The following is a 13869-nucleotide window of genomic DNA, read 5'->3' as shown; positions in this document are numbered from 1 at the left end:
CTACTTGCCAGGCATTGCTCTACACTCTGCAGATACATCAATTTTTAAAAAAAGACAAAAATCCCTGTACTATGGAACTTATGTTCTCGTATGATGAAACAAAAAATAAAGTATATAGTGCTGGATGGTAATCAGTGCTATGAGGAAAAAAAGCAGCAAAGAAGGGGGATCAGTGCTATGAGGAAAAAAAGCAGCAAAGAAGGGGGATACGTGTTTAGGGAAGGGCAGTTTACATTATCACATAGGGAGGTCAGGGAAAGCCTAAGAAGGAAGCATTTAAGCACAGACCTGACTGGCAAGGTTTGAGTTGTACAGATATCTGGGAGAAGAGTTTTCCAGGCAGAGGGAACAGCCAGTGCAAAGAACCTGAGAGGGCGCAACCTGGGGTGACTCAGGAATAGCAGAGACTTGTGTGGCTAGGGTGTAGAGAGCAAGGGAAGTAGTTGATGAATCTACAGTAAGAGGAGGGAAAAAGTTGAGTACAGATGAAAGTGGACGAGTGGCTACCTGAGAGGGCTGGGCTACTCTGTACACTTAAAAGGATATCTTTGGGAGCAATGACCCAGGATAAAAGCTGGTAGAGTCCTAACAACGTAACATTTACACATTGGTTCTGATAATACGTTCATAAGGAGCTCAAGCAACATCTATCTATATAATATGACAGTGAACTACCTTGAGGTTTTACCTTAGTTCATTTAGACAAATGGAAGAAGGGAGCACGCCCCACTGACTCGCATGCTAACCCTAACTCCACCCCTGGCATGCTACTCCAATCAGTCTTCATGAAACCAAACAAAAGACACTTTTCAAGCTTTTTCTGCTTTATTTCACCACACGAAGTTAAGCAATCAGGCAAAACAGTAACCTGTCATTCATAAAGACCAAGGAGTGCCTCTCATTCCCAAAAGGGACCAAAAAGGATGTTTCTTTACAAATATGCATTACATTTAGCTCATTAAACAGTCTGAACAAAAGAAAACTCTGGTGGGCTAATCAAATCACAAATTCAAATTACCTTAGCTTTAAGTTTCCAAAACTGTAGTTTCTAGTGCTAATGACATCTAATTTGCCTGCAGTGGTGCACACTGACTATACTTTTAAAATCCTGCACCTAATCGAATATAAAAAAGGAACAAATAAAATTCCAAATTCACCAGCTGCAGGTATTGAACCATTTCTACTAACACACAGATACTGAACCATTTCTACTAACACACGAAGTACCAGCTTGCACTGAAAACTATCTTGAGGAACCATTAAATCAATGGCTCTGTTATTCTGCAAGTTAATTTGGCTTCTGAGGAAAAAATCCTATGATCAATAGTGTTTTTGTGCTTCTGTGTCACATGGGGGTGATGAGACCCATTACTTCAACATTATTATTTCTGGGAACAAACACCAGCTATATGCCTTCAACACGTAACTGTGTGTAGTCGATGCAAACGTGTAAACATAGGAAGCTATCCTCTACCTTGAGGCTTATCTCCTCCACTGGCAAATATGGAGCACTCACGTCACAGGAGGCTGTAGTGAGTAGTGAAACAAAAATTAATTTGACACTTCGTGGGGTCACAAAAAGTTAAGCTATTTCTCTAGTCTGCAGATTTGTCATTATACAACACCCTGCCCCAACTCCTAACAGGCTAAGCCTTATTACTGTCATAATATTGGAGACATGAGTGTTTTTGTTCTCATACTGCAGCATATATATTGCTCTGTGGAATACTGTTTCATAATATTGGCTTGATCTTAAGAGTACTATTTAGTGTCTTTCAGAGGCTTCCTAAATATTTTTATCTTCCAAGGGGAACTGAAAAGTAACTATGTCCTGTCTGTACTCCAGATTACTATATATACCTTTAATTTTTTTTAAAAACTAAAGGCTTGAACTTAAAAACAAAACCAGAATAAACAGGAAATTTCTCTTTCCCCAACGGTCTGTTGGCTGCTTGCTAACAATACATTTACAGAAAATGTGGTGCAGGTGGTGGTCTACTTTGTCAAGTCTCAGTTGAGAAGACATCACAGAAATTAAGGTTAGCAACCCAACTCCAGGATACCAAGTGAAAACAGCATGTGTGCTGTTAGGCAAGTATTCTTTATGATTTATGGTCAAAATGCTCTTATTTGACAAACCGTACGATAAAAGTCTTAAATGCAGGAAGGGAGAAGTTTCTTTTTCTGAATATCCAGTTTTGGATTCAAGAGATTACAAATGTTAACTTCCCCTTCAAATCCATGGAAAGAACATTAGTTCAGATCATGATAAACATCTAACATTTAAAATGTTTTCTGAATTCCAGAAGTGAACTTGTCCACCAAGTTTTCTTTGGGTTCTTTCCAGGTCCCCAGTACTCAGAACAACTTACTGAGTTAAAGAGGCCGAGCCGAAGAGAAGCGTAGGGAGTAAGACATAAAGACAGGCTCGCTGCGGCAGCATCAGTCCCTGGATATTGTGGCAACAGTTAAAATGAACAGAATTTGCCACCCCCTTGACATGACACGTAACTGCTTGCTTCTCAAATTCTTCCTAGAAGAAAAAGTTCTGTATTCTACTGGGAAAACATTTTTAAGAACAATTAATAAATAAGTATCTTATATTCACTTAAAAGAGGGCAAATTAAGGTGCCTTAACTATTTCACAGGTTTTTCCAATCATCACAAAACTAAAGACAACATGACGATTCTATTATCCTGTCAAATGGATGGAAGCCAAGATGGCAAGTGAAGGGATACGTTTAGAGTGCTAGATTATATCTAGTGGAATGCAAAAAGCAGCTGGTATACTGAGACCAATGCTGGGTCATCAATAGCGGGCCTACCTTTCAGTTATTTTAAGTTTCATCTGTGAGACTCTGATCCTTTATGAGATCAGATCGGGAGATAGTATGGTCAGTTTCTCAAGTGGTCAATCGAATGCCACTCCAAGGAACAGCCACCCCCTTTCTTGGGATGGAACTATGCTGTTGTTAGTCAACGTGCAGGGTTCAGTGAGGGAGACACAGACTTACGGGTATTAACAGAAGAGAGGGCCAGAGGAACAGCAGTCACCCAGTGTTCCTAATGCCTGGCCTATGCCCCCAACCTCCTAGGAACAGGATTCAGTAGTGCATGGGTACATCATTATAAACAAGGCCTAACGAAGCAGCGGCTTCCACATTTTAACGCGCGTTTGTGATGATACTGTCCTTTGGGATCTGCCCGCCACTGGAACACTTTAAGGAAGAAGCGGGCCCAAGCTGAGTTCCACATGCTGGGTGAGCCAGATGACCTCTGTACCCTGGTCAGCTTCTTCGATGGGGCGGATGGGGGTGGCCAGGTTTTTAAAATCGTGCTTCATCTTAAAGCACACGGTCACTTCGCCCTCCTCACGCTGTGGGGTCACTTTGATGAAAATACCCACTTTGTTGGCCTTTCTGAAGGCTATAATGCTATGGAAGGAAATAAGCACAGTATTAGGCAGGTCACAAGTCAGCCAAGCCTGTTAGACTCACAGTCATTTTATGACGCACAGGAAATCTCTGTTGACAAGATATGACCACCATCCCGTTTGTCAACAATGAAGAGTTTCTTCAGCAAAATGCTGGCCTCCTTATTTTTTAAATATTACAACAGTAAAATATAGTCATAAAAATTTTAAATGGGGAAAAGTAAGTCTTTCCTCTTATTTTCCTCTTCAGTACAGAGAACAACTGTAAACGGTTTGGCTCTTAACCTACCAAATATTTTTCTGTGCACTTACACTTTTCTGCTTTTTTAACCAACACAAAAGGGACACTATTCTGTAACATGCTCTTTTTCACTGTTTATCACAAACACCTGTCCATATTGGTATATCTAGGTCTTCTCCATTCTACTTAATGGGTGCATAGCGACCATAATTAGTGTACACTGATTTCCTCTGTTACAAACATCCCTTCACATTAACCTTTATATACATATGGTATTATTTCTATAGGATATAGACGGATGCTAACTCGGAGCTTTAAAGGAGTTTCTGGAATACCATAAATCAGTGTGTTTTGTAAATAGAGTCTGTAAATTAGGAATTTTTAGAATAGAAAAAAATCTCTTTAGTTGAAGTTTCCATTTCAGTTTTCTGATATGCACTTGAAGTTTGTGTTTAAATAACTTAGCTTCAAAAAGTCAAAAGGCAATGAAATAAACAGAACTTGATCTACTATCCAGATGATACTCAATTACTTTAAGAAAAGTTACTCAAATCAAATATTTACATATTATCCAGTATTAGCACTACTAATTTCCAGATATCTGGAAGTCCTATAAAGTACAATAATATGGAATATAATTAATTCAATCTTTCATTAATCTGTCATGTAATCTGACTGGAATTTATCTCAGATGATCTTTCCAGAAGTTCACCTTGGCTTAACAAATTTCTGTACTTAAATTAATATAATTTATATAAAGCAAGGATTACAGAGAATGCATTTTGTATTATATTAACACAATCACTTTGAAGTAACTAATCAAACCTTTGATTTACATCAGATTCATTTTAAAAATTCAGTTCAAAAATAGTAAAAAAGAAAAAGTCTTCCTAGCCTTAATTTCCCAGGCAACCACTGATGCCTGGGAAGTTTTTTTAAAAAACTTCAGATTCCTGGTGCCTACCTAGACCTGTTAAAGAGAAGCTGTGGGGTCTGGTACTCTATACAGAATTAAAAAAAAAAGATTAAGGGCCTCCCTGGTGGCGCAGTGGTTGAGAGTCCGCCTGCCGATGTAGGGGACACGGGTTCGTGCCCCGGTCCGGGAAGATCCCACATGCCGCGGAGCGGCTGGGCCCATGAGCCATGGCCGCTGAGCCTGCGCATCTGGAGCCTGTGCTCCACAACGGGAGAGGCCACAACAGTGAGAGGCCCGTGTACAGCAAAAAAATAAAAATAAAAATAAAATAAAAATAAAAAAGATTAAAACACCCACGCTGGTGCTTTCTGAAGTTCACCCAAGTTTGGTAATCACCGTACTAACCTCCTCTTTGCTCTCACTTTGCCTTTCTAATTTGTCCCATGTTATTTCTTCTTTCCGGGATCTTGCAGAAGGAGCTTTTGATCATTCTGTTAAAAAACCTTAAATATTCCCTATACCAGTGTATTAAATGCTATTGCTTTTCAGCTCTGTAGCCTGCTTTGTGACACAGGATTCTGCTAACCACATTTCTGCTTGGTAGGCTGGTTCCTTACCAGGCTCCCTTTAGGGGCTCTAATGGAGACCAGAAGCCTGCAGGAAGAAGGGGCCTGGTTCTCCCGGTGAGCTTCCTGTCTGCATGCAGCTCCTGTGGGCAGCACTCTAGCAATGCCTCTTCACTCAGGAAGTGGCAGTATCCAGGTTTTCCAACTGCATAACCAGCTTCAGCATGCCACCCCTCCTCTGGCACCCTGTGATGCCAGCACCAGTCAGGCAGTGTCCCTGCTCCCATTTCCCAGAGGTCTGAGTTTCAGCTCCATGGGGCTCCTCCTTCAAGCTTCTAAATTTGAATCATTTAAACCATTTCCCTTTGTTCTCTCAGCCCTAGGAGTGGTAACTGCTTCATAAAATTACCATCTCTGGGATACTGCAGATTTCTTCTTAACCTCTGAAGTTACCCAGTTAACAAATCTTTATATTAAATTCTCTCTGTTCAAATAACTGATGTGATTTCTGTTTTTAGACTGGAACCTGACTGATGTATTCTTCATCTGGGAAAGGTTTGGTTTTTTACTTCTCAGTTATTAGGTATGAGAGAGTAAAATCTGTTACTCTAAGATGGAAAGGTTGGGGGGCAGGTAGACAAATCCAATGGTAAATCTTTGGGGATAGAATACTATATCCTGTCCACAACCATGAACAATCATGCACTTGAAAATTTTTTAACACAGGAAACATAGGTTAAAAAAACTGTGCTTACAGAATGATCCCAATGATGGAAATGTTAATGGTGCTAATCTCTGGTGGTGAAATTTTATTTTCTTCTTCATGGTTTTATATATAAAAATAAATATATATTCACCAAATTTCTATAGTAATTTTTTTTATAAATAGGAAGAAAAAATTACTTTAAAAATTCAGATAAGAAAATTGAGATCTGTGAGTGGGCCTCGTGTACCAACCAACTGTGGCGTGTGTGTGTGTGTGTGTGTGTGTGTGTGTGTGTGTCACAAAAGGATCACTCACTCAGGATCATCCTGAAAGTCCTGGGGTTCTGCCAACTCATCATACTCTGCTGCTGCATCCTTGCCGGCTAAAACAAGCTCTTTGGGAGGCACCACCACCTGGAGAGCAACACAAAGAGGGCTGCCTCAGAAGGAATCAGTGCGTTGTAGAACATTCATTCAGTGGAATACAGAAAAGTATTGCCCTGACCTAGACATGCAGAAGTAAGCATCAAGTTTGAAGAAACATACATTATTTCACTTATAAAAAGTTTAACAAACATATTGTTTGGACATTTCTGATAAAAGTATAAGAACAAAGAAATTTAAGGGAATGGTAAAGTCAGGTGAGTGCTTACTTCATTGGCGCTGCTAAGGGGAATTTAAGTGGGCAGGATGCGAGGGCTTCAACTGTGTCTTTAATGTTTTATTTCTTAAGGGGCTGGGGGAATATGGGTGTTTGCTATGCCATTCTTTATGCTTTGTGGTGTATCTGAAACAGTTCTTCTTCTTTTTTTTTTTTTTTTTTTGCGGTACGCGGGCCTCTCACTGTTGTGGCCTCTCCCGCTGCGGAGCACAGGCTCCGGACGCGCAGGCTCAGTGGCCATGGCTCACGGGCCCAGCCGCTCCGTGGCACGTGGGATCTTCCCGGACCGGGGCGCGAACCCGCGTCCCCTGCATCGGCAGGCGGACTCTCAACCACTGCGCTACCAGGGAAGCCCTCATTTTTTTTTAAAAAAGAAAAAACATAATGTGAAACAGTAGTTCCAACATATTTTCTGAAATGCAGATATTGGGTATGTTTATGGCCATGAAAAACAGTTAAGCATTCTTTACACTTAGCCTTATGTTGTAACTAGGCTTCAACTTCGCTATGTTAGAAGTTAACAGATAACAATGTAAACAACATTACTAATTATGGATATAAATGTGGCCGGGGGGCTGTAAAGGGAGAGAAAAACGGCAAATCCATAAGCTGGGTATACTCATCAGGCACTTATTTCTGTCTCTATCCTCACTGGCACAGCTTATTAGTGTTATTTTAAAAAGGAGCAAGGACAGATGAGTGTCATCTCTCTTTGGAAGTGATGCTAGTAAATGAAATCATTAAAAAGCAGAAGTAAAAAAAAAAGATAAATTCTCTACTAGTAAGTATAACTTGAATAACAGCTAATTAAAGATAACAGGCATCCTTTCTACCAAGTTTTGTTATGAGTATCATGCTGAATTATGAGTCAGTAATAGATGGTCTATAGAGAAAAGTTCTTGTTCTAAAATTTCAAGTACTAGATGAGTCATGAAGTAGCAAAAAGCAGAAAGGCCTCATTTCATTCATTCAACCAACACTGAGAGTCAAAATTACCTATTTTAATATTTAGTACTTGGACTTCCCTGGTGGTGCAGTGGTTAAGAATCTGCCTGCCAATGCAGGGGATACGGGTTCGATCCCTGGTCCGGGAAGATCCCACATGCTGCAGAGTAACAAAGCCCGTGCGCCACAGCTACTGAGCCCATGAACCACAACTACTGAAGCCATGCACCTAGAACCCATGCTCCGCAACAAGAGAAGCCACCACAATGAGAAGCCCGCGCACTGCAACGGAGAGTAGCCCCCGCTCGCCGCAACCAGAGAAAGCCTGCATGCAGCAAGGAAGACCCAACACAGCCAATAAATAAATAAACAGACTATTAAAAAATATATATTTAGTGCTATGTATACTCTGTGTAAGCAGAGGGCATCTAGTGGAGGCACATCAGCTTTTAAAAGGAAATGTTATTTCCTTTGTGTCTTGAAAAATGAGTATGCATCAGGCAGAAAGAGAGGTGTGGCCATGTATGTCAGAGGAGTGGGGATGGGAAGGAGGAATTCTAGATAAAATGAATAGCATATGTAGTCCTCTAGAAGCATGAAAGTTTATGACCCATTGGATATGCTTGGATCGCAACCATTAATATGCACAATTTCGAGAATGCTAGATTTGGGGGTTTCAGGGAAGATCATCCTGGAAGAAAAGAGAGAGGTGAGGACATCAGGGGGCTCTTAAGCTATGCCAAGGAATGTGGACTTCATCCCAACATCAGAGGGACACCAAACAAGCTGCATGCCATGATCAAAGTTAGATATTAGAAAGATCACCCTAATGGCAAGATGGAAGATGGGCTGGCATGGAAGTGGGGGTGAAGAAAAAACAGGGAGTTAGGAAGTTACTGTCACAGCCCACGTAAGAAATGATGAGACCTTCTAAAAGGGCAGTGGCAGTGTGCTTGCGGATAAAGTAAAAAAACTCAAGAGGTGAAATCAGAAGAACTTGATGACTGTTTGGATGTGAAAATGAGACAGTGTGGAGTCCTTTAAGCCAGGGCAAATGAAGCCACTCCAGGAGAAGTCAGGGTTACTCAGGATGAGGCAAAGCGTTCCTACCTTAGCAGTGCTGTTGATATCATCAGGGTCCCCCTCCTCGTACTCCAACAGAGTCACGTGGGTGAGGTTTTCCACTGGATTCGTAAGAGTCAGGAGGACCTGGCTCTCCTGGGGAAAAGGAAAGGCATCTTTCAGATATGTTCCACTGCTGCCACCTAGGTCCACTTTCCTAGATGCCTACATCACAAAATCATCACCCCCTCCGCCCTCCACGCCTCCAGCATTACTCTTGAACAGTAACAGCCACCTGTGCCTCTACGTCACTGCATTCTCAAAGGGCTCACTAACTCCTATTCTGTTACTTATATGCTAGTCTACATACTCTCTGGAGCTGCTATTTCACTGAGGAAATGGAACAGATCCCACAGAAAGGGCCAGTTACTAGATGCAGAAATTCTGAGAAATACACATCATCTAAGTGATTGTTTAAAGTTTACAACTCTTGCCCTACCCAGGTCGCCACTTAAGGCTAAAAGGAAGGAAGCCCTCATAAATAAAATATGGCAGCCACAGGCTAGCCAGATATATTAGCATAGAAAAAAATGGCACATCAAGACTGTAAAAGACCTTAAGATTTCTTGAACCATAATTTGCCCTTGTTTGGTACGCTCTTTACATTAGCAAAAAAAAAAAAATTAAAATGAACAGGGACTATAAAAGTGTCTTTATGAGCAGCATGAAAGAACTAAGACGCTGCTGCAGAACACTGTGCAATTCACTGTGGTGTCTGTGTGGGAGATAAGGGCCTCAAAGAAAAGAGGGGCTGTGGTAAAGAAGAAATCTAGTTGATTCCTGATATCTCACACATACACACACATGAGATGGTGGAGAATCTCCTGGCTGGAGGAGAGCTGAAGATGCCTGTGGGGTCTAACATCTCCTTTCTTTCCCTACCATGATTCTACCTCAATGTAATGTGCACACTGCTCCTTCTGCATATATTTCAAAGATGCTGTTATCAAGAATCCCAGCTTAATGACACTTAAAATCTCAATCCCTTTATTATTTCAAACTTTCTTCTTTATCCCTTGCTCATTGCATCCCATGTCAAATACACACAGCCACCACATACACATATGCACACATCTTTGATCAATTAATCCTTTCTCTTCCCGTAAATAAGCATGGTACTAACCTTCATGTAGCGAAGGTTGGGAATTGACATGATTCTCACTTCTGGGATATAATTGCTATGCGTGAATAAAAAAATGTATTAATGGTCATTGGAGTCTCTTAAAATTGTTACTTTTTTTTTAAAGCCAGTGCAGCAAAGAAACGATTTCTTCACGTTAATTAGAACATGTCAGAGAAAATTTTAAAGAATCATACCACTACGATAAGAACTTAAGACATGAAACCAAACTGGTAATGAATTCTTTCTGACATCTTACGTATACCTCTAGTTTAGAGCCTATATATGTGTGTGCATCATGGCAGATATCTCTACCTTATATGTGTATTAGATATATTTTTTGAGATTTTTAGTAATTCATTTCGTAAATCTATAGGCAACTGGTTACAAGATCCAAGACTGATTTAATAATACATTATAGGGGTATAAAAACACTACCACATACTTACCACTTTTATATAGCACTTACTATGTGTAACATTTGAAGTATGTTACAAATATGAACTCATGTAATCTGCACTGCAACTGCGTAAAATAGATATTACTATTATCCCCATTATAAAGAGGAAGAAACTAGGCTTGGGAGAAGTAGCTTGCTGGTAAGCGGCCAGCATTCAAATCTAGGCAGTCTGGCTGCAGGGCCCTTGCTCTTAACCACTATGTTACGCTACCTCTCTAAATAAGACAATAGAATTTTGTACTTATATGTGCTTGTTCTGGACTCAAAACCTCAAAACCCAGGTTCAAATTCCAGCTTAGTGTTTATATACTGAGATACTTCTTTGTAAAGAGCAGGGCAAGATATTTACCTCTTTGTGTCTCGGTTATAAACTGAGAACATTGAAAGTACCTTTATCTTGAGGTTATTGTGAAGAATAAATTAAATAATAGTGCAAAAAGTGCTTGGAACAAAGCATGCATAAATGTTATCGTGCATATATTAACATAAGACAAAATCTATTGCAGAAACACTACAAGTGGGCAGGGGCAGGAGTGCATCTTAGCATTAAGGTATTTTAACTTCAGACTAGGTATTTTTCATGACGGTCATCAGGACTACCTGAGTAACTTGATACAAATTCAAGAGCCCCACTATCAAGGATTTGGATTTAGCTGGTCTGATGTGTGACCAGAACATATGTATTAAGATTCCCCAGTGACTCTGCCATGATGCCAGAAGAAAAGCACTTTTTTTCAAAGCAATCTTAAGAAACTGATGCAAAGCACATCCTGCCATTCAAGATTTCTGTAATAAGTGTAATTCTTAATTAAGAAAGGAGCTCGTACCACACTTCTCATGCCATTTTTGTAGTCCTAACCAGTCATGCATTAAATAATAGTTGGGAAAACAGAACATACTGTACGGTGATTTACAGTTACAAAGCATTTGTGAACATATAGCTCATTTGATCCTTCTCAACAACCACAAGAGAGAGGTAGGACTGGTGTTATGCCCATTTCAGAGATGAGGGAAATCAGTTTAGACAAATTCTGTAAGTGCCAGAACCCATATCTGGCCCTCCTAAGTCATGAGACCAGCACTTCTCTGCCATTTTGACTGACAATGATTTCTTTTTAATTGTTGCATAATATGCTACATAAGTGTATCTCAATTTAATCAATTTTTTTTTTGTTAATGGTTAATCAGTTTGACATTAAAATTGTTTCCAGCTTTTTGCCTTTAAAATGTTATAACACACATCTTTATGTATTGGTCTTTATATATTGCTTTGTTTCTAGAGAATAGATTCCTGAGACAGCACTACCAGGTTAAAAGGTCTATGTCATTTTGTCTTGATATTCCAGGTCTCTCTCCAAAAAAACTCTAGCAATTCAGTCTACCAACAATGTATGCAAGTATGTTTACCTACACGCTCACGAGCACTCAATACTACTTATTATTTAACATTTTTCCTATCAAGTCTCAGCATCTTTCCATATATTTACTGGCCATTTGGAATTTCTCTTCTGTGAGCTACATGTTCAAATCCTTTGCCCTACCTCATCCCCCCACCCCCAACAAGCCCATTCCAGGGATATTCAACTTTTATTAATCATGGAGTAGCAAATATTCTTTCTTGCTCTACTGTCTCAGGACTTTGTTGTCAATTTTGCTTTTACAACTCGTATCTTTCTGCTAAGGTCAAAGCTGGCTACTTTCCTTAGGGGCTTCTGGGCTTTCTGCCTTACTGGGAAGGGCTCTCTCACCCTAAAGTCAAGACAATAGTTTCCTAATTTTTCTTGTTTGATAGATGATTTTCACACACAAAATTCCCTTCTACTGACAAGTCTCTGTGAGTTAATGCTAATTTAATCACTTTTATCCCACTCAACAAAGCATTATCAGAATACAGTTAAATAGCATGAACACTGTTACAGGGATATTCTTCCATCTGCTATATTTTATTTTATTAATGTTTTTAAGAGATCATTCCCAAACGGAGGTACTTTATCATTTGTGATGAATGACTAGTGACTCTCCAACCAGCAACATACCACACTGCCACAGACCATACTATCACGTGCCCTGATATAACACCCTGGATTCTGTGTCTGTAAATCTGCTTTCAACTTCCTGGTATGTATTTCAAAACCAAAACAGGAACAAAAAAGCAAGATTATTCTGAAGTAGTTTCTCTTTCCTTTTTTAAGCCAAGAGTAAGCACATGTCACAGTGAAAAAACAAAAAAAACAGTAACCCAAAACACCAATCCCAAATACTCACACAGCAACCAGCTGGATTTTGAATTTGATAGATGTTGGATTAAATTCTGGCTTGCTCAGATTATGTTCACATTTCTAAAAAGAAAAAAATATGTATCAGAGGAAAACAGGAACACACTCTGCTGATCCAGAGACCTGCCAAATCCAGAAGCATAGCATTTACTACAGTTTGGTTTTATTTTGCTGCAAGATCACAGATGTTTTGAAATAGAGTGTATACTACCCATAACCAAAATATACAAAAGATGTTTTGGACTTCTGGAAATAAGCAACCACACTATCAAATATTAATAACCTTGTAGTGCTTCAAAACTACTGAAATAATAACACAGACTTCTTATTAAGCATGAACGATGTGGATTTTTTCTGAGTTTTCCTCTTCCTTGTTTTGTTTTGTTTGTTTGCCCGTGCCTTGAGGCATGCGGGATCTTAGTTCCCTGACCAGGGATTGAACCCGTGCCCCTTGCAGTGGAAATGTGGAGTCTTAACGACCTGACCGCCAGGGAAGTCCCTTCCTTGTTTTCTTTTATATTATTATTAGTCCTTTTAAATTTCCTTTCTACTAGCCTAAAACATATGCATTCTTGGTTTAAGTGAATTTAAACATCACATCAACTTTACGAGGTAGGTGTAGGTACTATAATTATTATTGTCCCTATGTCACAGATGATAAAAATGGGACACAGGAAAGGTATATAATCTGTGCAAACTTCACAGAGCCAGTAAGAGTTGGAGCTGGGATTTAAATCCAAGTGGTGTGATTCCAGATCTCATGCTTTAAAATACAGTAACAATTACTTGGTTACGTTCTTCAATGGGTTCCACATGCATCCGGTTAAAACATTTTTTTAATGGTATAAAAAAGAAACAGTGTAAAGATACCAGTTACCTGTCCCACTGTTCCTCTCCCCAGAGCCAACAAGCTTCTCATGTGTTTTCTCACAGATAGCTGACGCACATAGAAGTATACACATACATCACCTTTCTTTTTCACAATAACACAAAAGAGAACATTTTATATTCTTCTGCCTTTTTCACTGAATCGATCTTGGAATGACATACCAGCACACACAGATGTACCTCTGTGTCCTACTGTAATGATTTCCATAACTTATGTAACCAGACCCAAATTGATAAATGCTTCCATGATTTTGCTACTACAAATAATGCAGCAATGAGTAATCTTGTATGCAAATCACTTCCCACACGTATAAATGTATCTGTAGGATAATTTCCTAAAAGTGAGTGCATGCGTTTATTATTTTGATGGATATTGCCAAACTGCTAACTTTTGCCAATCTGATGATTATGAAATGGTTTCTCACTGTAGTTTTAATGTACATTTCCCTGATTACTGTACATGTTCGCGTATCTTTCCTATTTATTGGGTATTGGGATTTCCTCTGCCATAAATTGCAAGTTAGTACCACTTGTTA

General features: G+C 39.5%; 1 protein-coding gene across 3 annotated transcripts in view; it reads right to left on the bottom strand.

The window, feature by feature from the left end:
* Positions 1 to 803: 803 nt before the first annotated feature.
* Positions 804 to 13869, bottom strand: part of DCTN4 (dynactin subunit 4) — a 32891-nt gene continuing 19825 nt past the window's right edge. For 2 of the 3 annotated variants that reach the window (XM_049707826.1, XM_004280341.4), the window contains 5 exons: positions 12435 to 12508; positions 9713 to 9767; positions 8578 to 8685; positions 6178 to 6275; positions 804 to 3434 (listed from right to left, as the gene is read on the bottom strand). In XM_049707826.1, coding sequence (XP_049563783.1) covers positions 3221 to 3434; positions 6178 to 6275; positions 8578 to 8685; positions 9713 to 9767; positions 12435 to 12508 — 549 coding nt within the window. In that variant the 3' untranslated portion in view covers positions 804 to 3220. The remainder of the gene's footprint in view (positions 3435 to 6177; positions 6276 to 8577; positions 8686 to 9712; positions 9768 to 12434; positions 12509 to 13869) is intronic. The other variant, XM_049707827.1, reaches the window with a different exon arrangement.

Source organism: Orcinus orca, chromosome 3, assembly GCF_937001465.1.
Source record: "Orcinus orca chromosome 3, mOrcOrc1.1, whole genome shotgun sequence".
Taxonomy (NCBI): domain Eukaryota; kingdom Metazoa; phylum Chordata; class Mammalia; order Artiodactyla; family Delphinidae; genus Orcinus; species Orcinus orca.
Note: the sequence above shows the minus strand (reverse complement) of the source record. Positions and strands in the feature narration are given on the sequence as shown.